The 27,361-nt window shown below is 40.0% G+C and overlaps 1 protein-coding gene across 2 annotated transcripts in view; it reads left to right on the top strand.

Annotated features, from left to right (window-relative positions):
- The window catches only part of SNX31 (sorting nexin 31), a 76,631-nt gene extending 49,270 nt beyond the window's left edge, over positions 1-27,361 (top strand). The window contains exons 7-11 of one of the 2 annotated variants that reach the window (XM_055286921.1): positions 3,049-3,252; positions 11,151-11,264; positions 15,943-16,020; positions 23,172-23,228; positions 26,270-27,361. In XM_055286921.1, the coding sequence (XP_055142896.1) occupies positions 3,049-3,252; positions 11,151-11,264; positions 15,943-16,020; positions 23,172-23,228; positions 26,270-26,365 (549 nt within the window). In that variant the 3' untranslated portion in view covers positions 26,366-27,361. The remainder of the gene's footprint in view (positions 1-3,048; positions 3,253-11,150; positions 11,265-15,942; positions 16,021-23,171; positions 23,229-26,269) is intronic. The other variant, XM_055286920.1, reaches the window with a different exon arrangement.

The raw sequence follows: 27,361 nt of genomic DNA, 5'->3' as shown, positions 1-27,361 counted from the left end.
AACATTGCAGCCAACATCCTCTTTCTTTGAGTATGTGTTCTATTATTCCTTAGGATATATTTCTAAACATTTGTTTTTAAAGTTTCCATAAAGGTGTTACCAACTCACATACCTCCTGCCCCCAAGCAGCGAATGTGTCTGACAGACAATACGTATTTTAACAGAAGAAATGGCCTCTGTTTTGTTGTGTTGTCTTTTTAAAAATTCTTTTGACTTTGCCAATGTTCACAACTGCAACACTGATTTTTGAACGAAATACAACCAAAATTTAGAGGATTCATTTATATGTAACAGAAAATAATTCTTCAAAGGCTCAGACACTTTGAGATTTTTATTAATGAACTGCAAAAAAAGAAAAAGGAAAGGCACATAGTGCCACAATTTAGTATCCCCCCCCCGCCGCCGCTGGCCCAGTGTTCTACCTCAGCTTTGTCACAAAAAAAAAAAAAAAAAAAAAAAGGAGCTCATTTTCTCTGTGTGTTTGTAAATTTTGACAAGTGCAGCTTCTATTTTGATGGATAGAATATTGCTGTTACTTTAGATGCGATTACAAACTGTGTATACCACAACCAAGTCTTCATTACATATCTGCCCTATAAACTTCTTAATTTAGTAAGAACATTGTTCTTACCATGCCCTGGCAAAATATGTATTTGTAGTTTTTCCACAAAATAAATTTTATCTTCTATGATAAACATTTTATCTGAATTTACCATACTATTTGTAATAATGCTATTTTAAAAAAGCTTTGCTTTGAGTACATAAATTGAATGAAAAAAATTAATTATTGTTGAAATTTACTTTCTCTCAAAGCATCTGCATGTACTGATATGTAACCAACATTATTTGTTTGTGAAGTTCTTCTGCTAATGGAGCAAACACATTAACAACTATACTTTATGTACAAGAAAACTTGAGTGAAATTAACTTAAAAAAGAGTCATTTGATCTAAATCAGAGAAAGGCTGTGGTCCATGGGCCACTTTTTTTATAAATAAAGTTTTATTGGCACACAGTTATACTCATTCATTCATGTATTGTCTAAGGCTGCTTTTGTGTTGCAGTGGCAGAGGTAAGTAGTTGCAACAGGGACCATATGTCTGTATAGCTATAAATATTTACTAGATAGTTCTTTACATAAAAGTTTACCAGTCCCTGATCAAAATGAAGATATATTAATATGAACATACTTTCTGCAGCTGTGTATGTTAAATTGTCTTTTTTAGGTACGATCTTAACTAATTTTCAAGTAGAGAATCCTTGTAGGATTCTGTCTTCTGGTGTTCGTATAGTTAGTAAAATCACAACACCCTTTTATTGAATGTCAAATGCCAACAGGCATTTTACATAAATTACTTACTCATCAACTTTCTTGCAAAATAGAGCTTCACTTTTAATTAAACAAGCACTTTCTTTTAGCTCATTGCAGCCAAGAGATTATTACAATTTTAAAGAAGTGTTATCAAATAATAAGATAAACAATTATAAATTTATACCATATCAGTTAGAAAGTGTCACAGCAAAAGCATGACACTACTCTCTGTCTGCTCTGTGACAAGATGACTCAGCTCCTGCCCCCAATCACTGCACAAGTACCATGTACTTGCAACCTGTCCTTTCTGATGTTTCTCACTGACCCAACTGAAGCCCAGCACCTTAATGCATCTCCCAAGCTGAAGCCTGGACCATAGCACAATGAGCTGGCACATGTGGCTGGATGGGACAGTGGCTTTGAATACTCCTGCCAGCATGAGATCAGGAGTCAGCTGTCCCTTACTGCTCCTGTCTCGGCCTGTTTCACTTTATCAGAGAACACCTCCGGAGTCCTTGTAAAGGAGGTATGAGTTACCTTGCTTCAGGAAAGGATCACAGGTTGTCACTAGGTAGTCTTCTTCCTGATTTAAACATGTGCTAAAGTGGGAACTCTGTTCTCTGCATGCACATCTCACATACCATTAGGCCAAGCCCATGGCGAAAGCTGGAAGAACAGAATGGAGGTCACCAAACCTATACCAGCTTATTTAAATGCAATCATTAATAAAATGAAAAGCCCTGGATAGACGTTAATGTGACAGGATGCCTTGATCAGTGGTGTGACTGCAACTGTCCTCAGTTCTTAGGTCACTTCAGAAGCAGAGGGCAAAGCTAAATTTTAAAAGTCTTCCCTGGGCAACTGGGAGCTCTCCGGAATTCTATGTAGAAAGCAGACCAGCTCATGCCCTCATTGCCATTTCTAAAATCTCTTTCTCTGGCAATTAATACCACCATCATATAAAGCAGCCTGTAGAAATGAACTACTTTTCTCACTACATAGATCTCACTTAGTTTTTTTAAAGCCAACATTTTAGGCCAGGCACAGTGGTCACGTCTGTAATCCCAGCACTTTGGGAGGCTGAGGCAGGCGGATCACGACAAGGTCAGGAGATCGAGACCATCCTGGCCAACATGGTGAAACCCTGTCTCCACTAAAAATACAAAAATTAGCTGGGTGTGGTGGCATGCGCCTGTAATCCCAGCTACTCGGGAGGCTGAGGCAGGATAATCACTTGAACCAGGGAGTCGGAGGTTGCAGTGAGCCAAGATCGTGCCGCAGCACGCCAGCCTGGGTGATAGAACGAGACTCTGTCTAAAAAAAAAAAAAAAAGCCAAAGTACACTTTTTTGTTTACTTGCTATTCTAATCTGCTGAGACAGAATCATATCCGTTCATGCATTTTATGGACTCTTTTCTTCATTCTTCATTTACTCATGGAATATTTTCATTTCCACTGTGTACCAAGCACCATAACAGGGGCAGGGACACAATGGTGAAAGAGGCAGGAATGGTCCCCTCCCTGGAAGGACACTCCATGAATTTCCCCTGGGCTTCTGGTGAGCACCAGGGGCATTATCTCCATTTGTACGATCAAGAAAAGGAGCTTTCATTGTGACTCAGTTCCATGTATTATCCTAGAATGGCAGTAGCTTCTGACATGAGGTTTTCGTCTGTTTCAAGTGGTCTTTTGCTTCCTCTTGCCTCCCCTCTCCCAACATCACCCTCTTTGGAGCAGTTTTTGGAGCTGGCCCGGGAGGTACAGCACTATGGATACCTGCAGCTGGATCCTTGTACCTGTGACTACCCAGAACCAGGCTCTGGAGCTGTTCTTTCTGTTGGCAATAATGAGATCAGCTGCTGCATCACCCTGCCTGACAGCCAGACCCAGGACATCGTTTTCCAGATGAGCAGGGTGAAGTGCTGGCAGGTCACTTTCCTTGTGAGTATCTTGGCACCTTGCTTTGCCTATGACTTAAAAATCCTCGTACCCTTGGATGACAAAGTTGACACTAGGGAGACAGGTTTGCCATTTGAATCTGTACCTTGAGTGGAGTGACATGTAAGCCACATTAAATATCACCTAGTGGTAAAACCTATCTGTAGTCTGACGCACGTTCCCCACTCAGAGAAGCAGAGACATTGATCTTTCCACCTTCCCAACAGCAGGCCTCCCTACTGCTTGAAGGGTGGCTGTAGTAATAACAGCAGATGGCAATAACAGCTACCATTTATTGAGCACTTACTACGTGCTCAGTGTTGACAAGGTCTCTACCCTTCAAGACTGGCACTGACTGGCAGGGCTCTTCTTACAACACCTTGGCATCATGCTTGCATTGCCAGCTCCTCCCGAGAGAAACCCTTATTAGATTTATTGAGGGCCCGCTTTGTACCAGGGGCTGCGCTGCACTGTCTCATCTATTATTTAATTCAGCCTATAAGACCCCAGTGAGCTAAGTGGTGTTCTCCTCTTTACACAGGAAACTGAGGTTAACTAATAGAGGACAAAAGCTATCAGAGCATGACACCCACTTGTTAAATCCATGAAATCCCTGGGGATTTTTTTAGCTGGGCTCATACTTGACCTCCCTGTGGCATTCTATACTGTCAACCATTTCTTACTTCTCAAAAATCTCTCTCCTTTCTCCCCTACTTTTGTAGGCCACTTCTCCCTCTGAGCATTCCTGAAATTCTGGTGTTTCTGGCATTGCATTCTAGCATCATTCCTCTACATATTCTCTGAAATCAATGCCCAGACCCTTCTCAAAAGCCCAGTTTTTTCTACCTCTGATACCTTCAACCGGGTGTCTCACAGACATCTCAAACACAGCCTTTCCCCAAAGCAGAAGTGTCCTTTCCTCCTTATGCCTTTCATGGGGTTCTTCTGCCTGTGTTCCCTACTTGGTCAAGGGAACTTCCACTACCACACCCTAATTGCGAAACCAGAAATCTTGAAATTATCTCTGACTTTTCTCTTTCTCTGACCCTACACATTTAAGTGCTAATGGAGGCCTATCCTTTCTATACTTTGTTGTCCTTCAAAAGTCTCCCTTACCAGCCCAGGCAACATGGCAAAATCCCATCTCTACAAACTAATACAAAAATAAGCCAGGCATGGTGGTGTGCACCTGTGGTCCCAGCTACTGGGGAGGATCCCTTGAGCCTGGGAGGCAGAGGCTGCAGTGAGCTGAGATTACGCCACTGCACTCCAACCTAGGCAACAGTAAGACCCTGTCTCAAAAAAAAAAAAAAAAAAATTCCCTCTATCTCCACACTCACAGCTTGCTCTCAACATGCCCTATGTGGATGGGTTGAACAGTTTCCTAACCCTTCTCCCTACACCACTCTTTCCTCCTGGAAGTCAGAGAAAATATATTGTATGATCTTAGCCCTTTGAAACGTATGGAAACATGTTTTGGGGCCCCAAATTTGATCTATCTTGATAAATGTTTCACATGTATCTTAAAAGAATGTGCCTTCCGTTTGGGGTAGAACATTCTATAAATATCAATTGCCTTAGGGATTGGCTCGTTTTTGCTCTGCATAATTTGCTGGAAGTTCATCCAGGTTGCTGACTATATCAGTAGTTTGTCTCTTTTGATTGTTGAGCAGCAGTCCATGGTCTGGATGTGCCGAAGTTTGCTTAACCATTTACTCATTGAAGAACCGCTGGTTGTTTCTAGTTTTTAGCTATTATGAATAGAGCTGCTATAAATCTTCATATACGGGTATTTGTCTGACCATGAATCTTCATTTTTCTGGAATAAATGCCCAGGAGTGCAATTGCTGGGTCATACGGTAATTGCATGTTTACTTTTTTTTTTTTTTTTTTTTGAGACGGAGTCTTGCTCTGTCGCCCAGGCTGGAGTGCAGTGGCGCGATCTCGGCTCACTGCAAGCTCTGCCGCCTGGATTCAGGCCATTCTCCTGCCTCAGCCTCCCGAGTAGCTGGGACCACAGGCGCCCGCCACCACACCTGGCTAATTTTTTGTATTTTTAGTAGAGATGGGGTTTCACCGTGTTAGCCAGGATGGGCTCGATCTCCTGACCTCGTGATCCGCCTGCCTCAGCCTCCCAAAGTGCTGGGATTACAGGTGTGAACCACCGCACCCGGCCGGATGTTTACTTTTTAAAGAAACTGCCAAATTGTTTTTGAGAATGGCTATATCATTTTACATTCCCACCACCAATGTATGAGTGAATCAGTTTTCTGCATTCTCACCAGCATTTGGTGTTGTCACTATTTTTTTTATTGTAGTCATTCTAATATATGTGTAAAGATATTTCATTGTGACTTAAGTTTGCATTTCACTATGGCTTATGATGCCGAATATCTTCATGTGCTTATTTGCCATCTGTGTATCTTCTTTGGTAAAATGTCTTCTCATATCTTTTACCCATTTTTGAATTGGACTGTTGGCTTTTTACTGTTGAGTGTTGTGAGTTCTTTATGTATTCTAGATACTTGTTCTTTGTTGGCCATGTGGTTTCCAATTATTTTCTCTTACTCGATAGTTTAGGTTTTGTTGTTGTTATTGTTGTCATTTGTTTCTTTCTTTGTTTTTATTTTTGTTTTGAGACAGAGTCTTGCTCTGTCACCCAGGCTGGAGTGCAGTGGTGCAATCTCAGCTCACTGCAGCCTCCACCTCCCAGGTTCAAGGGATTCTCCTGCCTCAGCCTCCCAAGTAGCTGGGATGACAGGCATGTGCCACCAGGCCTGGCTAATTTTTTGTATTTTTAGTAGAGATGAGGTTTCACCATGTTGTTCTGGCTGCTCTCAAACTCCTGACCTCAAACAATCCGCCCGCCTCGGCCTCTCAAAGTGCTGGGATTACAGGTGTGAGCCACCACACCTGGCCCACTCTATAGTTTTTCATCCTCTTAAACAAGGTCTTTTGCAGCTCAAAAATTTTTAATTTTGATTAAATCTAATTCATCAGTTTTCCTTTTTTGCATTGTGCTTTTGCTGTCAAGTCCAAGAACTCTTTGATAAATCCTGTTACAGATGCTGAAGTTTTTCTATTTTTTTTTCCTAAAAGTTTTAGAGTTAGGGGTTTTACATGTCAGTTGATGATCCATTTCCAGTTAGTTTTTGTATGGAACATGAGACTTAGGATAGGGTTATCAGGCCAGGCGCAGTGGCTCATGCCTATAATCCCAGCACTTTGGGAGGCCGAGGTGGGCAGATCGCTTGAAGTCAGGAGTCTGAGACCAGCCTGGCCAACATGGAGAAACTCTGTCTCTACTAAAACTACAAAAATTAGCTGGGCGTGGTGGTGCACACTTGTAATCCCAGCTATTTGGGAGGCTGAGGCAGGAGAATCTCTTGAGTCCGGGAAGGGGAAGTGGCAGTGAGCTGAGATCACGCCACTGCACTCCAGCCTGGGAGACAGAGCAAGACCCTGTCTCAAAAAACATAAAATAAAATAAAATAAAAATAAGGTGGTTATCCCCCATCCCCAATCTTTTGTTTGTTTGCCTCTGGAGGTCCAGTTGCTCCAGCACCATTTGTTGAAATGACTGTCTGTCCTCAATTGAGTTATTTTTATACCTTTGTCAAAAATCAGTTGGGCATGTTTGCATGGGTCTGTTTCTAGGTTCTCTGTTCTGTTTGGCTGATCTATGTGTATATTCCCCCACCAATATCACATGTGTCTTTCTCTGTAACAGCTTTATTGAGATATAATTCACATACCATACAATTCACCCATATGAAGTATGCAATTCAATGGTATGGCATTTAGTATATTCACAGAGTCGTGCAGCCATCACCACAATCAATTTTAGAACACTTTATCACCTGAAAAAGAAGCCCCATGCCCTTTAGTTGTCACCTTCCTATCCCCCCAGCCCTAAAAAACCACTAATCTACTTTCTGTGTCTATAGAATAGATTTGCCTATTCTGGATATTTTATATTAATGGAATCATATAACATGTGATCCTTGTGACTAGCTTTTTACTTAGCATGTTTCCAAGGTTCATTCTTGTAGCATGTATCATCAGTACTTTACTATTTTTTATGGACAAATAATATTCCACTTTATGGTTATAGCACATTCTACCCATTCATCCACTGATAGACATCTGGGTTGCTTCTATATTTTCCTGTTATGAATTATGCTGCTATGAACATTTGTGCACAAGCTTTTGTGTAGACATATGTTTTTATGTCTCTTAAGTATATACCTAGGAGTAGAATTATCATTGGATCAAATGATAATTCTGTGTTTAACTTTTTGAGGAACTGCCAGCCTAGTTTCCAAAGTGGCTGCACCATTTTATATCCCCAGCAGCAGTGGAGGGTTTTGATTTCTCCTCATCCTTGCCAGTACTTGTTATTAATTTTTTATTATAGCCAACCTAGTAGATAGATGTGACATGGTATCCCACTGTGATTTTATTTATCTCAGTATTTTTTCTCTCTCTGCTTTATTTGGGGTTGTTTCTATTGCTATAGCTTTAAGATTATTGATATTTTCTTCTGTAATGTCTAACATTGCTATTTATCCCATCCAGTGCATTTTTACTTCTAGTGTTGTATTTTTCATCTCTAGAAGTTCTGTTTAGATCTTTTTTATATCTTCCATTTCTCTCCTTATCATGCTTCTATTTTTCTCCAAATTCCTGAGTGTATGGAACATACTTTAAATAGCAGTTTCAATATTTTTGCTACTAATTCCATCATCTCTGTCATTTCTGGATCTAATTCTACTGATTGATACTTTTTTCTTTTTACTTTTTGTTTGTTTGTTTGTTTTTATCACCTGGCATTGAGTATGCACTATTGATTGATTTTTCTACTGTTTTCAGATCATATTTTCCTCCTCCTATGCATGTCAGATAATTTTTTGTTGTATGCTAAACATTGCAAATTTTACATTGTTGAATGTTGCATTTTACTGAATTCCTTTAAAGAGTATTAGATTTTATTCTGGCATTCAGTTAAATTACTTAGGATTGGTTTTACTTTTTTTTTTTTTTAAGTGACAAGGTCTCACTCTGTTACGCAGGTTGGAGTGCAGTGGCACAATTATGGCTCACTGCAGCCTTAACCCCATGGGCTCAAGAGATCCTCCTTCCTCAGCCTCCCAAGTAGCTGGGACCACAAGCATGTGCCTATGCCCAGCTAATTTTCATTTTTTGTAGAAACAGCGTCTTGCTATGTTTCCCAGGGTGGTCTTGAACTCCTGGTCTCAAGCAATCATCTGCCTCACCTTCCCAAAGTGCTGGGATTACAGGCGTGAGCCCCCATGCCTGGCCAGTTTTACTTTTTTGATGCTTGCTTTTAAGCTTTCTTTTTTCTTCTTCTTCTTTTTTTTTTTTTTTTTTTTTTTTGAGACAAAGTCTCGCTCTGTCACCCAGGCTGGAGTGCAGTGGCACGATCTTGGCTTACTGCAAGCTCTCCCTCCCGGATTCAAGCCATTCTCCTGCCTCAGCCTCCCAAGTAGCTAGGACTACAGGCGCCTGCCCGCCTTAATGAAGTTGCAGAGTAATCTTTAGTCTAGGGCTAATTTAGCCCTTTCTGCCTTAGCTACCATTCTTAGTGCTCTACCTGACATCTTGTCTATTGTCTCTCTGCTCTGGCCGATGGGAACATGAACTCTTTCCATTCTTGTTTGTGAGCTCCTGCAATTTCCAACCTACTGCTTTCTGGATGTTCTTTCCCCAGCCTCATGTAGGTTTACTCTGTACATGCATAGATCATTATTCAGCCAAAGGTTTGTCAAAAACTCCCTAGAGCTCTTGCTGTGTTTAAAGCCCTAGTCTTTGGTATTCTGCACCACAAATTCCAATCTCAACTTCTTGAAACTTTTACCCTTTCTCCTCCACTCATTAAGACCCCTGGGCTCTGTTTGGGTTCCCTGTCTTTGTGTTATATCCTGGAAACCTCTTCAGGTGGTAAGCTGGGATAATTATGGGTCTCACTTCATTTGGTTTTCCTTCTCTCTGGGTTAACAGTACTGCATTATCTGTTGTTCAGTGTCTGAAAACAGCTGTTTTCCAATTCATGTTTTGTTGTTGTTGTTGTTATTGTTTTCAAGATGGAGTCTTACTCTGTTGTCCAGGCTGGAATGCAGTGGCGCAATCTTGGCTCACTGCAACCTTCACCTCCCAGGATCAAGTGATTATCCTGCCTCAGCCTCCCAAGTAGCTGGGATTACATGCACCAGCCACCACTCCCAGCTAATTTTTTGTGTGTTTTTAGTAGAGATGGGGTTTCACCATGTTGGCCAGGCTGGTCTCAAACTCCTGACCTCAAGTGATCTGCCTGCCTCAGCCTCCCAAATTGTTGGGATTACAGGCATGAACCACTGCACCCAGTCTCCAATTCATGTTTTAACTGATGCTGCCAGACCAATATTTCTAAAATATAAATCTAATTCCTGTTTTTGGAGATAAGGTCTTGCTATGGTGCCCAGGCTGGTTTTGAACTCCTGAGCTCAAGAGATTCTCTTGCCTCAGCCTCCCAAAATGCTGGGATTATAGGCATGAGCTACCACACCTAGATGAAACCTCTTAAAGAAAATCTGTTGCCCTTAGGATAATGTCTGTTGCCCCCTAGGGGGAAAAATATCTTTTTTCTTTCCCTATTTCTTTTTTGTGTACTGCATATAATCTGCAGGAAGGGATCCTTAGCTTATAAAACCTGTAAGAGTTAGGGCTCTTTGTTGGCAAGCAATAGAAACCAACACATTGGACTCTAGTGGAAAACGGGATTTATTGGAAGGATATGGAGTAATCTTCAGATTCAAAGGAAAAACGGATGCGGAAGCTTTAGAAAGTTAGGAACCAAAGGATCTCAAGCTTTCTAAGAAATAGGAACTCTATCAGGACCTACCATTTGGGTCTCTCTGACTGGAATAACGTGAGGAGCATAGAGAATTACTTGTCCACTTGGCCTGAAATTTGGTCGTATGCCATCCTCTGATTTTTCATTCTCTGACAGTCCTACATAGATAGCCAACAGTGGAAGAGGGATGGTTTTTCCAAGGGTATTTGAGACTCCATTACTAGGAAAAAGGATGATGGATGCTGCAAAGCAAAAATCACAGATGTTGCCTACCAGGCTTTCAGGATCTGGTCCTAAGCCTCTTCTCATATCACCCTCCATGCCTTGGAGCCTGTGCTGCAGCCATATATGCATAGCCCCTTGTAGTGTCTCCAACATGCCTCAGGACATTTGCACTTGCTATAATATTTCCTCTTTCAAAAATCACCTCTCACCTCCCCTACACAATACCAAAATAAAACCACCATAACAAATTTGGGTAGTTTCTACCTCTGCTCAGATTGCCCTTCCGGGAAGTCTTCCTTTGCCCTCCTAGCCTGGGTTAGGTGCCCCTCCTATTTACTTCCATAGACCTGTGTTTCCTTCCTAACACTTAACTATTAATATATCAAACTGTGGTGATTTACTTTCATGGCTCCTCCATAGATTGATACCTTCTTGGAAATAGGGACAGTCTCCCTCATTTTGATATTTTGTCCAACACATTAATGGGCTTTTTTTTTTTTTGAGACAAAGTCTCACTCTTGTTGCCCAGGCTGGAGTGCAATGGCATGATCTCGGCTCACTGCAACCTCTGCTTCTCTAGTGCAAGTGGTTCTTCTGCCTCAGCCTCCCAAGTAGCTGGGATTACAGGTGCCTGCCACTACGCCTGGCTAATTTTTGTATTTTTAGTAAAGATGGGGTTTCACCATGTTGGCCAGGATGGTCTTGAACTCCTGACCTCAGGCGATCCGCCCGCCTCGGCTGGGATTTCAGGTGTGAGCCACTGCGCCCAGCAAATTAATGGGCATTTAAATTTACATCAAATATAAAATATTTTCCTTTTTAGGGAACTCTGCTGGATACAGATGGGCCCCAGAGGACTCTCAACCAGAACTTAGAGCTCAGATTTCAATACAGTGAGGATAGTTGGTGGCAGTGGTTTGTTATTTACACCAAACAGGTGAGTTCTCAGAGCAGACCTTGAACATCCTCTGTGCTGAAATACTGTCTTGCTTGCTAGGGTGGATGAAGCACATGACCCTAACCCAACTAGAGCAGGACACTAAAGTGTTCTATGCACTCTCGTTTGGGACTGTAATACCTTTGATTTTGTTTTATATTTCGTTTTATTTTACTAGTCACCATGGCCTTTGTATCAGTTAGAAATGAATTTAGTTACCAAGTAATAGAAGATTCAACCAACAGTGGCTTAGACCAGGAGTCCATAGACTTTTTCTTAAAGGACCAGATAGCAAATATTTTAGGATTTGAGATCCATACAGTCTCTGTTGCAACTACTCAACTCTGTTAAAAGCAGCCATAGGCAGTATGTAAACAAGCGGGTCTGGCTATGTTCCAATAAATCTTTATTTACAGAAACAGATGGTGGCCTAGCCTTGTTTGCCAACCCCTGACTTAGGCAATACAGATTTTTATGATCTTAGTTAATAAGAATACTGAAGGTAGATGATTGGCATCCCTATTATTCTCTTGACCTTTTCCAAGCAGATAAAAAGCCACTGGTTGAGTATCCCTTATCCCACATGCTTAGCACCAGAATTGTTTCCAATTGCAGATTTTTTTAAATCTTGAAATATTTGCATATACATTCATGTTGTACATAACATTTTGGTCAATTACAGTCTGTATATATGGCAGTGGTCCCATAAGATTATAATACACTATTTTTACTGTAGTTTTTTATGGGTTTTTTTAATGTTTCACCTTTTTCCTGTAGTACCTTTTCTATGTTTAGGTGATACACATACTTATCATTGTGTTACAATTGCCTCAGAATTTATTCAGTACAGTAGCATACTGTACAGGTTTATAGCCTAAGAGTGGGAGGCTCTATCATCTAGCTTAGGTATATAGCAAGCTATACCATCTAGGTTTGTGTAACTACACTCTATGTTGTTTGCACAATGACAAACTTGCCTAATGATGCATTTCTCAGAACATACCCCCATCATCATTAAGTGATGTATAACTGTATATAATGAGATATCTTGAGGATGGGACCCAAGTCTAAACATGAAATTCAATTATGTTTCATATACACCTTAAACACATAGCCTGAAAGTAATTTTATATGACATTTTAAATAAATTTGTGCATGGAACAAAGTTTGTGGGCATTGAGCCATCAGAAAGCAAAGATGTCACTACCTCAGCCACCCATGTGGACCATCTGTGGTTGTTGAGCATCACCACCATTCCTGACTCTGAATTTATATGCTACTGATAAGCAATCCATTTCTTATACTTATTCACATATAAATAATCAACAGTAGAAAATATGACATGCCATTAATGCAGTGAAAAATTATGTGTTCAGGGTAGCTAATCAGCACAATAGCATCACCAGAATACCTGTATCAGCTGTGAAACCTGTGAAACAACAGCAACAGAATCTGTGCTGTACACCTGGATTTTGACTGTTACTAGTCACAGGAGATCAGGTGTGGAATTTCCCACTCGTGGCATCATTTAAGTGGCTCAAAAAGTTTCACATTTTGGACTTTTGGATTAGGGATGCTCAATCCATATCTCTCTTATCTGGAAAGCAAAAGTTTTACCCCAGAAACCCCCCAATAGACTTCCTATTATGTTTCAATGGCCAGAAATGGATCATATGACCACTCCTAGCTGCAAGGGAGTCTGGGAACCAAGCATCTAGCAAAGAGAAACAGGATTTATGATTGGCTTAGAGTAAGCATGAACTATTGCCTAGGGGTGAGCATGTTATCATCCCAAACAAAATCAGTGTCTCTTAGGAAAGAAGAAGGGGCAATGGCTGTTGGGTAGCCAACTATCCATGTCTACCATAGGCTTTTAACTAAAATTGGAGTAGAAATGCTAAAAAAGAGAAAATCTAAATGCCAGATCCAATTGAAAAGTCCTTTTTACTAAATTAAGCCATTTCAAATTGGAACCAAAATTGTAGATGTTCTAAAATGGAATCAAAATAGTAAACTCTTTGCATCAATGTCATATTCAACTTGAGTCTCTGGTGATCAGGCTAAGTTCCATGGAACATTCTGGTTCAGAAACCAAGGCCCCTTTTGACTCTTTACTTCTAGTATAGTTGAGTCATTATATCAAAGTCCTCTGAAAACATGAAGTACTAAACCAAAATTCTAGGTTAAAGGAGTGGGTCCTTAGGTACACCTTAAATATGAAACATCTTTAGGGAAATGGTAGACTGGTTTGCTAAGGCAAGATTATCAGTCATTTGGAGAGACAGAGAGATTTGGGTAGTAAAACTACCTCCCAACCTCAGAATGCTAAGTGCGGTTAAATTTTACTATGATTTTAAAATCTAGTCAGTAGCAAATGAGTTTAAACCATAATAAAGAGGTGCAATAAACATTCTTTCAAAGGATTCCTGGTAAGGTCTTATTTCCCCTGGAGTGTGAGTTTTACACTCAAGTACACCCAAGGGCTACTTTTTAAAAACATTATAATTTTTATGGATATATAATAGTTGTACATACTCAAGGGCTACTTTTGCAAAAGGTGGAAATGTGACTTGTGTGCTTTGCAAATACAAATGAGGGCTTGGGCCCAAATCTTTTTGAGACCTTTTAAATGCAATCTGAATCCTTGGCCAGGTGCAGTGGCTCATGCCTGTAATCCCAGCACTTTGGGAAGCCAAGGCCAGCAGATCACTTTAGGTCAGGAGCTTAAGACCAGCCTGGCCAACATGGTGAAACACCATCTCTACTAAAAGAACAAAAATTATCTGGGCATGGTGGCAGGCACCTGTAATCCCAGCTACTCGGGAGGCTAAGGCAGGAGAATCCCATGAATCTAGGAGGCGAAGGTTGCAGTGAGCCAAGATTACAACACTGTGCTCCAGCCTGGGCGACAGAGCAAGACTCCGTCTAAAAAAAAAAACAACAACAACAACTCAATCCTTTTACTTTGTCTTTTTTAAATTTTTTATTCATTTTCAATCTTTTCATATTTAATAAACCTGACAGTTTATAGCAGAGTCCTGGCCTATGTACTTGTGTACATTGTATAGGAATATAGAATTGGTCTGCATCTTATTGGACACTATTAAACGTCCTTCCTAGCTGCATTTGCTCGGGGTTTTGTTGTTTATTTTATTATCTCGTTTTGCATAGGTTACATATATGCACATATAAACAGGGCTAGTTCTTAGCAAAACCAGGAAATCAAAATGTTTGCACAAATGCCACATCTGTTAATTCTTTTAAAAATTGATGTCAGCCCTTTTTTCTCTCTTCCCTCTTTTCCCCTTTTAAATAAAATTGATTCCTATAATGCTGTACACCCCTGCAAGACATCGAGAGCTATATGTAGCCCATTTTCCCTCTAATTCTGCTTTCTGTGTTCTCCCCTCCAAGAACTTCCTACTTGGCTACCACCCCAGCCTGTGCTTTCTCTCACTCTCTCCTCCCTTCTCCTCTCCATCCTCCCCTCCAACCCCTGACCACCCCTGAACACAGCCCTGTGCTAAGTTCTTACAGCCTCAACTTTGATTGGCAGTTGTCCCAAACCTTAGTAGGGCCAAAGGAGAAAACAGCAAGCCAAGAATTAAGAGCAGGACAAGAGAGAAAAAGGATTAGTGGGAAAGGAGCAAATGGGAAAATCACAGGGAACCTTCAATTTTGCTCATAGTATTGAAGAGCCTGGAATAAGGAAGGCCAGCTTTTGTGTAGCAAGTTGTACAACTATGAGTGTCTTGGCACTAATGGTGATTAAGCCACGAAGGATAGTGAAGGTGACTATCAGTCTAGAACATGAGTGATTAAAGATACTAGAAAAATAAGAAAGTAGGCCAGGCACGGTGGCTCACACCTATAATCCCAGCACTTTGGGAGGCGAGGCAGGTGGATCACTTGAGGTCAGGAATTCGAGACCAGCCTGGCCAACATGATGAAACCCCGTCTCTACTAAAAATACAAAAAAATTAGCTGGGCGTGGTGGCAGGCTGAGGCGGGAGAATCGCTTGAACCAAGGAGGCGGGGGTTGCAGTGAGCCAAGGTCGCAGCCACAGCACTCCAGCCTGGGTGATGGAGTGAGACTATGTCTCAGAAAAAAAAAAAAGAAAAAGAAAAAGAAAAAGAAAAATAAGAAAGTGAAGTGAAGAAAAACAGCTAATCTTTTTTTTCAGTTTAGTAAAAGCAATAAGGTGCTAATATATTCCCTCAAAAAACCAGTTACTTTTATGCCCAATAGAGATCTCTCAATGATTATGTATACAATGTCTAGAATTAAATATAGGATTGACCATCATCAGTTCATCTCATTATAATAATAATAATTAGTTTTTATTGTTTGTTGCTCATAAAACATGATCTGCTTACAAAATAATAGAAAACATGGGATGCAAGGGGGTGAATTTTAAGAGGAAAAATGTTAATAGTGAGATCCTGGTCATTTTTCATTTCTGTAAAAAATTTGCTGTAAATATATCCAAATAATTGAGAAAATTTATAGTTACTTGCTAATTGGATCTTATGAAAACTTCGAGACGTTAATGAAGAAATCTAAATTCTCGAATGTGTGTTATTGGAGGACAGAGTCAAAATCTGCTTTGTGGTGTGAGGAGGGAAGAGAGTGAAGATTTCTTCAGTTACAAGAGTTCTTTATTCCTGCATTTCTTAGGCTTTTTTGCTGAGTAGCTGCTTGAAAAAGATGATCTCAGAAAAGATGGTAAAGCTAGCTGCTGAGAATCCAGAAATGGTGAGTGCTCTTATCTATTTATATTTTTCACTTTACGTTCCCATCATCAGCCAACAGTTGGAGACCAAACTACACTCATGAGCTCCCTGGGCCAGCAGGTCTAGTCCCAAAGGGAGGACTCCAAACCACAGAAGCAAGCTCCTCTTCCCTCTGGTAGCTCAGTGGTCAGGATGGCCTGTCTTTAGAAAGACAGGGCAGAAGGAAGCCTGTCTTTAGAATTGAAGTCATTTTTCCAATGAGAAGTCATCTTTGGGTTACTGAGAATTCTAACCCTCGACTTTGTATTGTTTTATTTCAGCCTTCTCTGACACGGAGGCTTTCAGATTTATTATAGAAGCTACATCTTCAAGTCAGGGTCTTGAGGGGGTCTTTAACACAGTGGGGATGATCTTATTATAAGTTTATCTCTAGAAAGAATCCATAGCTTCTTGATACTTCCATTGTGCCAAATGAAAATGCCTTTAACAGTTGGGGGAAGTAGTAAAATAAACTCTCAAGGCTATTTTTTTTCCTCAATATAAAATTAAACTTTATTGTTCTAGTGTTTATTTATTATTATATTTATTAAAGGCCTAGTAACTCATCAAAAAGTTTGGTGAGAAGGCTGTGAAAAAATTAGATTTTAAACTGTTTTAATTGCCTAGTCATTATCATGATACAAGTATGTCCCAAACAATACAGTACAATTTTTTTTTTAAATGATTAGAAATACCAATGCCTGGGGCCGGGCATGGTGGCTCATGCCTGTAATCCCAGCACTTTCAGGAGGCCAAGTGGGGGGATCACTTGAGGTCAGGAGTTTGAGACCAGCCTGGCCAATATGGTGAACCCCCACCTCCACTAAATATACAAAATTAGCTGGGCTTGGTGGTGTGCACCTGTAGTCCCAGCTACTGGTGAGGCTGAGGCAGGAGAATTGCTTGATCCCAGAAGACAGAGGTTGCAGTGAGCCAAGATGACACCATTACATTCCAGCCTGGGTGACAGAGTGAGACTCCATCTTAAAAAAAAAAAAAAAGAAAGAAAGAAAGAAATACCAGTACCTGGTTGACATTCATAAACTTAATTCTTTTGTAGAATATTATATTGATATTTTAAAATATAATAGAAAATATTGGGAATTTCTTTTCTTTTCTTTTCTTTTCTTTTCTTTTCTTTTCTTTTTTTTGAGATAGAGTCTCGCTGTGTCGCCCAGGCTGGAGTGCAGTGGTGCATCTCAGCTCACTGCAAGCTCTGCCTCCTGGGTTCACACTGTTCTCCTGCCTCAGCCTCCCGAGTAGCTGGGGCTACAGGTGCCCGCCACTACGCCCGGCTGATTTTTTGTATTTTTTTTTTTTTTAGTAGAGACGGGGTTGCACCATGTTAGCCAGGATGGTCAGGATCTCCTGACCTCATGATCTGCCCGCCTCGGCCTCCCAAAGTGCTGGGATTACAGGGATGAGCCACCGCGTCTGGCTGGGAAACTTTTCTAATGTTTTCATTTAAATTTAGACTAAGAGGATGGATGACATCTTTAGTTAACATTGATCTTTACTTGACTTTCCAGCTTTTTTCTAAGAAAATAGTTGTGTTTTGTAATTATTTCTCTTTCTTCTAGAATTGAACGTACCTTTTCCAGGGAAAATAAATTCACTGCCTCTTGGTGATTGAACAATTCAAAATGTACTAGAGAGTAGTAAATCAAAGCAATAAAAGAATCAAGGAAACTCTTTTTAAAAGAGTAGTATAATAAAATCCAACCTCTCAGGCAGGATGGACCCTCTTAGGCTGAGATTATTGTATGTATTAAAAAGAAGAAAGAAAAGTAGTTAACTGAAGTAGCCTCATTAAAAGGGAGAAGTGCTCTCAAATGTGGATGAAAAGAATGTAAGCTACTTGATTCAGGAAATACTTGTACAATGAGTAGCTAAAGAGTTAACTCAGTAAAATGGAGAAAGTAGTAATCTATTTAAAGTTTTCAAGAAAAACAACCACACTATGTATCTTAAGTTTGCACATGAATCGAAATCCATAATTTATCTCTGAGGTTAGCAAAATCAGCACATTAGTCAGTACCCTTGTATTGCTTTATCCAAATATTTAACACGTTTTAGTTCCAGAAATTCTTTATTTTTTTTTACTTATTTTGGCTCTTGGAATGAAAAGTTCAGATCTTTCATTTTGAAAATTGGGTTTCCAAGAGGATTTTGTAAGGATAGTCTGCATTTTAGTCTCGAATTTTATCTACAAAGCTCTGGGTAGAGCAGAACCTGGGAGGTAGAAAGAGCAGACAGTTCAGTGTTTGAACTCATCCTGAGTGCTGGGCCCCCTCACAAGTACAGTAGATTAAAGTCATTTTGTGGCTCAAGGAAACCATATAAATGTACCATGGCAACATTCCCTTGTTTTCCAGGGAAACACACAAAGTCAAAACTGACACATAGCACTTATAGAAGGCTTGTACGGACTAGGACACAGAGGTCTCTATTTTGCAGGGTAGGTTCCGAGTCCAAGATTTTGATCATCTTAAAGAATCTGAAGCAGGGGAGAGAACTGTAACCAAATGATCCCCATAAATAAGGCAGATGGTCCCTAGAAGCAGATTAAATAGTGCTAGTTTTATCCTAGTAAGAAGAAATGAGGGAAAAAAGAAATGTATTGTTAATTAGCTTAGTTAGCTTTAGGTAATGTTTTCAAAGATAAAACTTGTGCTCTGTTTATGAAGACATCATTAAAATTTGGGTCAAGCAAATGCACTAAAGAATAATGTAAACATACAGCCACAACAAAAATATATTAAGTTCTTAAATGCTATATATATATATATATATATATATATAATATATAATATATAATATATTAAGTTCTTAAATATAAAAATATATTAAGTTCTTAAATGCTATATATATATATAAATGCTCCCTCTCTCTCTCTCTCTATATATATATATATATATATATAATTTTTTTAAAGGCAGGGTCTCGCTCTGTCACCCAGGCTGGAGTGCAGTGGTGCAATCATGTCTCACTGCAGCCTCAACTTCCCAGACTGAGGTGATCCTCCTACTTCACTCTCCCAAGTAGCTGGGACCACTGCCATGTACCACCACACCCAGCTAATTTTTTTTTTTTTTTTTTTTTTTTGTAGAGATAAGGTCTCCCTATGTTTTCCAGGCTGGTCTTGAGCTCCTGAACTCAAGCGATCCTCCCACCTTGGCTTCCCAAAGTGCTGAGATTACAGACATGAGCCACTGTACCTGGCCCTTAAAGGCAATATTAACCATAAACTGGAAGAAAAAAAAAGTGTAACATTCTTCTTAAAGCTATGCTCCTGTACAAAAGCCTGAATCAATTTCCTTAATATTTGCTGCTCTTAATTAGAGCAGAATTATAAAGGATTGCTTTATTTAAAAATAAAGTATATTAGTTAGAGTTAGGTTTTGCTGCATATAGTAGAAAACAAACGACAAAACAAGTGTCTTAGACACAATGAAGTTTGTTTCTCTCTCATCTAAAAGAAGTCCAGAGGTGTGAAGTCTAGGGCTGGATGGGGTGGCTCCATAATATCAACACAGACCTTTCTGTTGTGCCATCTTCTGTATGTGGCCTTCACCTCATCCCCAAAATGGCTGCCAGAACACCCATCATTACATCCACATTCTAGGCAGCAAGTATGAGGAAAATATGAAGCAGGGCTCACTTCTTTTCTTTAAGGAGAAGTTTTAGAAGTCTCACTCAGAATTTCCCCTATGACAATTGGCCAAGAGATAGTCACATCACAGGCCCACACCTAGCTGCAAGGGAGTCTGGTAAATGTGGTCTTTTAGCAGGGTGTGTTGTCTATTCAAATAAAACTGGGTGTAATTACTAAGGAAGAAGGGCAGAATGGATAATGGAGTAAACTACCAACAATATCTGCCATTTAGAGAATTCCAAAAGACACCAGGAAAAGAGAATAGATGTATTTTATGCAATAGATGTGTTCCTAAGGAATTTCTGAAAGTGCATCATTATTTTTTTACATATTGAACTGTAATCTGGATACATGAGATGTACATCAGGAGTATGCTGGTGAATAATTTTCTGACTTAAAAAGACTTCTTTTTTTTTTTTTTTTTTAGACAGGCTCTGTCTCCCAGGCTGGAGTGCCAATCTGAGCTCACTGCAACCTCTGCCTCCCGAGTTAAAGCCATCCTCCCCACTGCAGTCTCCTAAGTATCTGGTACTATAGGCACACACCACCATGCCTGGCTAATTTTTGTATTTTTTGTAGAGACAGGGGTCTCGCTGTGTTGCCCAGGCTGGTCTCAAACTCCTGAGCTTAAGCAATCAGCCTGCCTTGGCCTCCCGAAGTGCTGAGATTACAGGTGTGAGCCACCATGCCTGGCAAGAAACAATTTATATTTCTAATAATCTATAACTAGTTTGTATATTTTTCCCTTTGTTTTTCTTAAAAGTAGATCTGATCTCAAAATTAGTTTCCCTCAAAAATGGCAAAGAACAGGATGGCTTTCTGATTCCTGATTACCTTACACCTCTCACTCCATCCTCAATTACCATCACCAGATGTATTTTTCCGTCCATTCTTCTTTCCTTTTAGGCAAGGTGAAACTATTTAAAAGGCAACTGGCAATTTTTAACATGTTTCTATTATATAGTGAGGAGGGGAAACACTAAGGACTGTGGTCTCTGATATCTGAGGAACGTTAGCCTTTTGAAGAGCTGGTCCAATATAGAAAATGGAAAAACTGTGTATGGCAGTCAGGAGAATGGTATGAGCATAGCAGGTGGACACAGTTTTAGACAGCCAGAGGGAAATTACTGTGCAGGAATAAGTGATTATGTTATTAACAGAAACTACTCTATTGATGAAAAAGAAAGTATAAGGAATACTGCATTATGAAAAAAGATTTGTTTGTTTCCCCAGCTTTATTCCCACTAGTATATAAAGTATTGAAGGCCTTATTGCAAGAAGTCAAGGAAACTGATTATGTCAGAAATTGCTTAACATTTGTAGTGGTTCTATTTTATTTACTTTGACATAGGGAGCAGGAAGGGAAGGAGACTAGGAGAGAGAAAAAATCTGAGAATTTTCCTCCAAGTTCTGTATTTCATGGCTGCAAGACTATTTACGGACCCTAATGTAACACTGTAAAATAATAATAATAGTAGCAAAACACATAAGACATCAGAGTGTTAATTTCTCATGTACCAAGACTTAATAACTGGTTTTTTAAAAAATACTGAGGCCGGGCACGGTGGCTCGTGCCTGTAATCCGAGCACTTTGGGAGGCCGAGGCAGATGGCTCACTTGAGGTCAGGAGTTTGAGACCAGCCTGGCCAACATGGTGAAACCCCGTCTTTACCAAAAATACAAAAATTAGATGGGCATGGTGATGCGTACCTGTAGTCCTAGCTACTTGGGAGACTGAGGCAGGAGAATCGCTTGAATCCAGGAGGTGGAGGTTGCAGTGAGCCAAGATTGTGCCACTGCACTCTAGCCTGGGCAACACAGCGAGACTCTGTCTCAAAATAAAATAAAATAAAATAAAATAAAAAATTATTGAAATCGGCTTAAATATGTGAACATTTCCATGAAGAATACTAACCTAAAGGAAGTCTTATACATACCTCCTTAAAGCAATTGATTTTACAACAAAGTTAACTATAGTTAAAAGGTAATGCTTTTTTGCAGTGTCATGTTATTTAGCCTACTTATTTTGAAATGTCTCAGTCTATATTCTCATGAGAAGTAAGCAATAATAAACAATTAGGTCACTCTTTTATTCTGTCATTTATGAATGCCTGTATGTACCATGTGATGGCTAAACCTGAGGATCCAGGGTCAAAGAGCTAATATGTTGGAGGAGAAAGGCAATTAGTACAGAGACGTTGACAATTGTAGGGTGAATAAATGCTGCACCCTGTTTAAGTTATGTACCTAATGCACAGTTGTTTAATAGCAGTTCTTTTCTTTCCCATTAAGAATTGTCTAATAACTCTTTCCTCCAAAAGCCTGGCTAGGTGATGTTTACTAGGTGTGCCAGGCACTCTGCCTTTCCAGATTCACTCCCACTCTGCTCTGTGCCCTGGGAGACTGTGTACTGCAACCTTACCCTCAATGGGATAACTCAAGCTTGTCTAACCCACAGCCTGTGGGCTGCATGCAGCCCAGGACATGTCTGAATGTGGCCTAATGCAAATTCATAAACTTTCTTAAAACATTGAGGGTTTTTTTTGTGATTTTTAAAAAGCTCATTAGCTATGTTACATGGGGACCAAGATAATTCTCTTCTTCCAGTGTGGTCCAGGAAAGCCATAAGATTGGACATCCCTGGATAACTCATTGGGAAACCAGCAGGAGATTGGAGGGTGGGAGAAAAGTGAGAGTGGGGTGTTTATTTCTCCACGTTGGAACCTGCTGGGTCTCTGTGGTTGGAATGTCCCTCTACTGAGGGATACAGCTCCCGTCAGGCAATCTCTCCTCCTTATAGCTACAGCTACTCTCTGGTTCCAGCCACAGCTGCTCCCTCGCCCCTTCAGGCCTAGAGGTGATAAGAATCCTCTGGAAATCCCCCTCATTGCTAGGCCCTGGGGGCCCCAACATCCCTTCATGCATTCGATGTAATCCTGCCCACACCTCCATTAAGTAGTTAAATGGTTCCTTCCTAAAATTCTCCTCAATTATCCCAAGATTGCACCATCTGTTTCTGGTATATTGGATTTACCTTATGTACATGAGGTATATTCATGTGTCTTGAACTTCGCTTTGGCTCTTCGTTTGATTAATGGTGGCTTTTGATTAACCAAAGCCCTGCTGGGCTTTGAGTCAGCATATGGATTGCAACCCCAAGAATTATTTCAGGATTTAGAAGGACATTTCATTTCGTGTGGTGTTCTTTTAAAAGCTTTCTTCCATCACAAAATCCATAGGCAACCACTAATGTGAAACATTAAGTTTTACTTAACTTTTGGGCACTCTATTTCTGTAACATTTAGACCCTGACAAATGAAAGAGGAATGCACAGATGACAAGCAGGTGTACCTGCTGACCGGCAGCCTTTGGAACCATTCAGAGGATTATCGTGGAAGGAAAAGTGTGCTAGTTAAATATATTGTTTGTGTGCCTGCTTCTCTGGGCTGAGCTGACTGACATTTCACTAATCTATTTAGCAGATTGAAGTTCCGGAACAAAGCAAAAGTAAAAAATACCACATTCAACAAAGCCAGGTCTGTGAGTAAAATTATGTAATTGATACATTATAATTTTGATAAATCTGATCTTTTTTCCTCTTTAACCAAAGTCATCCCACTTTCAATAATAAGTCAGAATTATGTTTCTCAGAAGCTCCTCTTTGTAGATTGGGCCAATTGGAAGGCCATCACAGAAGTATAGTATTTTTATTGTAGCACCCCATAGCACTACCAAGAATTTTTACATAGAAGATTTCCAAGAGAAACACAAAATTATTTGGCAATTTTTTTGTACACCCCATGCATTTTTTGGAGGCAACTCTCTTTCTAGTTTGTATATGTTATATATCTAGTATATTTTGATCTCATAGTTTTCTGCAGTATACTCTGTATAAAGCAACTTTTAAGTTTACAAAATACTTTTTTAAGCATTTAGATCTGCTGTGCAGATAATAATAGAAAAAATCACAATCAATGACATTTTTGAGCACTCATTATTGCCAGGCAGTATTCACTTTTATGTGAATTAACACATTCCTTCACAGCCCTATAAATAAGTTGAGGAAATTAGGGCACAGAGAGGTTATGTGACCTGCCCAAGGTTGCACAGCAGTCAATGATGGAAAGAAGCAGGCAGTCTGACCCTGGAACCATGCCCTTAACTAACTGTGCCCTTGCTAACTCTTCCTTTCTAAGTCCAAATCCTAGTGTAGGTGAATGAAAGAAAAGTGACTTCTAAGTAGCATTTGAATGGGATTTCTTCTTGATCCAGCACCTGTCACAGAGACTGGTGTGTAGGTAAACATCCTTAGTATATATGTACAGTATTTATAAATACGTAAGTATATAAAGTCCTTTCTTGAATGAATACAGTCAGGGAATAATAAACTAGCATAAATGCATAAAAGCATTCTCCTTCATAATCACAGCATTTGTGGCTGGTTGGACAGAGAGACGAGATAGGAACTCCACTGCTTACTGGTTATGTGTCATTAGGCAGATCCGAAACCTAATGGCATTAGGGACTCTGACACTGCACTTCCATTTCTTTATCTGTAAAATGTAGATGGTAATCACATCATCATTTTAATGCACCCATTTTAGCAGCATGTCGACAGCATGGAGCTGTGGTTCTCAACTTTGGCTGCACATTGGAATCACCTTGGGAGCTCTAAAAACTAAAGCTTGAGCCCCACCCTCAGAAATTTGGATTTAATTGGTCTGAGGGTCCTGGGCAATGGAATTTTTAAAAGCTCCCCAAGTGGTCCTATTATACAACCAGAGCTGGAACCATTATCCTAGAACACCAGTTCTCAGTGTGTGGTCCCTGGACCAACAGCATCTGTATCACGTGGATCTTATTAGAAATTCAAATTCTCAGGCCCCAAACTTACTGGATCAGCAGCTCTGGGGGAAGTCCGCAGGAATCTCTTTAACACACCTACCAGACAAATCTGATGCATGTTCAAGTTTGAGAGCCACTGTCCTAGGACAACAGATAACACTCAGCACAAGTGTGATCAATTCAGTTGTCCTCTCAGATGAGTGGTAACTCTAATACAGGCCAACCCATCTCATGCTGTGAGTAGGACCAGCAGGTCGGAAAGAGACCTAGTGTCCAACTGTATTGAGTTTTAATTTATTTTGCAACCCGTTGTATAGACCTTATCCTGAGCCATGAACGGCTATAATTACTTTTTATGTATAACTGATTTAATCCCAATAAACAACCAAAGCGCTGTTGTTATCCTTGGCTTACCGCATAGAGAACTGAAACACAGAAAGGTTAAGTCACTTGCTCAAGGTCACACAGTCAGTTCATATCAGAGCCAGTATTTGAACCCAAGCAGTCTTTGTTTGTTGTTTAACAAATAAAATTAGTTTGCTGCTTTAACCACTCAGCAGTGAGGCCCCTCTATCAAAACAAATCCCTTGTAGAAAAAAAATTGTAGCCCATCTGCCCACTGAGGGGCTCCACATTTTTTTTTTTCACTTTCCACTTTCCATAACCCCGTCTTTGAGATTTCGTAAGTACTGAAGGCAAATTACTCATTAAAGATTTGTGGTAACCCTAACCTCTAAAATGTTTTAAAATAAATGTAATACTTTTTTTTCTTTTAATGAGACAGAGTCTCGCTCCCTTGCCCAGGCTGGAGTGCGGTGGTTCCATCTCAGCTCATTGCAACCTCCACCTCCCAGGTTCAAGTGATCCTCCTGCCTCAGCCTCCTGAGTAGCTGGGATTACAGGTGTGCACTACCGCGTCCGGCTAGTTTTTGTAGTTTTGGTAGAGACGGGGTTTCACCATGCTGGCCAGGCTGGTCGCTAACTCCTGGCCTCAAATGATACACCGCCTCAGCCTCCCAAAGGCATGAGCCACTGTACCCGGCCTCTTTTTTTTTTTTTTTTTTAGACGGAGTCTCACTCTGTTGCCAGGCTGAAGTGCAGTGGCACAATCTCGGCTCACTGAAGCCTCTGCCTCCAGGGTTCAAGCGATTCCTCTGCCTCAGCCTCCCAAATAGCTGGGACCACAGGCGCCAGCCACCATGCCCAGCTAATTTTTTTGTATTTTAGTAGAGACAGGGTTTCACCATGTTGGCCAGGATGGTCTTGATCTCCTGAACTCGTGATCTGCCCGCCTTGGCCTCCCAAAGTGTTGGGATTACAGGCGTGAGCCACTGCGCCTGGCCGCCCAGCCTCTTTTTTAAAGTTTGTATTTGTGTGGAATATGCACTCAAGATTTTGGGCAAAGTTAAAAATTGAAAGTCATATGGCTTTAAGAGGGGAAAGAGGCAAGACAGGTAGAGTTAAATGTTACCTGAGTGACATCCCAGGCCCCAAAAGATGCAGAGGACACCTAAAACCAGTAGGCGGCGCTCTTCTCAGCCCTAACGAGTGTATTTACACTCACCCCAAAATAAAGCTTCTACAGAATAAAACTGTTTAAAATAACCATTGCTTATACAAATGTAAGCTTTCTGTTGCCCTTTCAGTGCTGTTTTAACCTCTGTGACTTTGTTATTGTTATGGAAATGATTTTCTTTCATTTACATTTCTGACCTCTCTGTTTACTTCACAGCAGAAAGACTATTCTAGTCTTCTATCAACAAAAAGCAAGATTAAGATAGCTAAAGATGACTGCATTTTTGGGAACATAAAGGAAGAAGATCTCTGATAAAACTCTCATATTTTAGAATATCCTTGGAGGCTATCTCAAGACAGTGAAAGAACTTGGGGATTCAGGTGGGCTACCTACCATCAGTGGAGGAAATTTGACCTCTTCCCATTTTTTTGGCATTAAGATAGACTGTATTCATCAAGATATTATACCACAGCACTCTATGGAAATCTCAAGATTAGAAAAAAAAAAAAGGAACCAAGTTATAGAGTTAGTTTTTATTTTATTTTTGCACTTCGTCATGACAGTATAGAGTTTGCTTTTAATGTCCCATAAATGACAAGTGGCAAATTCAAATCAACTTACATGAAGCTCATTCTATTTTTCTCTAAAGTAGATCTTTATATGGCTTCATGAAGTCTTTTATGTGTTCTGAATTTACATAAATAAAAGCCTCATAAAATATCATAAATGTATTTTGGATCAATTTCTAAAGATGTGACTCTTCAACGGAGGAAAATATGGCTCTAAGAAATGGAATCACTGAAAAAGAAACCTGGGTTCTCTGATCTATCCACACAGTACTAGAGCAAGGAGGTGATGAAATACTGATTTGTTTCCTCACATAAGTCTGAGCCTACCAATATGGATGTACTCAAAGTAAAAGGCTGTCCCTTTCTCTGCTTGACCGTTGTTATCATTGTATTCTGTCCTTAGAGTACTGAAGGCAGTTCAATAATCAACATGCTATTTGGAATGTTTTAATTTGAAAGCTATTGCTTTATTAGGCCCTGCACCTGATATCAGATACCTTATAAGTCTCTTAGCTTTAAAAATATGTGTACTTTCTCACAAGGTTTTTCCTTATCTAGCTTCATTTCTCTCATGGTAATTAATGTAATTATGTATAGAATTAAGACCACAATAAGGGAGATAATCAGAGGAATCTGTATAGTGTAATTAGAAAAAGTACAATATTCTAATGTCTAACTGGGTTGTATACCTAATTATATAATAAATACAAAATAATTCTAGTGAATATAAATTTGTTGA

Source organism: Symphalangus syndactylus, chromosome 7 (assembly GCF_028878055.3).
Source record: "Symphalangus syndactylus isolate Jambi chromosome 7, NHGRI_mSymSyn1-v2.1_pri, whole genome shotgun sequence".
Classification (NCBI taxonomy): Eukaryota; Metazoa; Chordata; class Mammalia; order Primates; family Hylobatidae; genus Symphalangus; species Symphalangus syndactylus.
The sequence above is the reverse complement of the archived record's forward strand: the minus strand, read 5'-3'. Positions and strand labels throughout refer to the sequence as shown.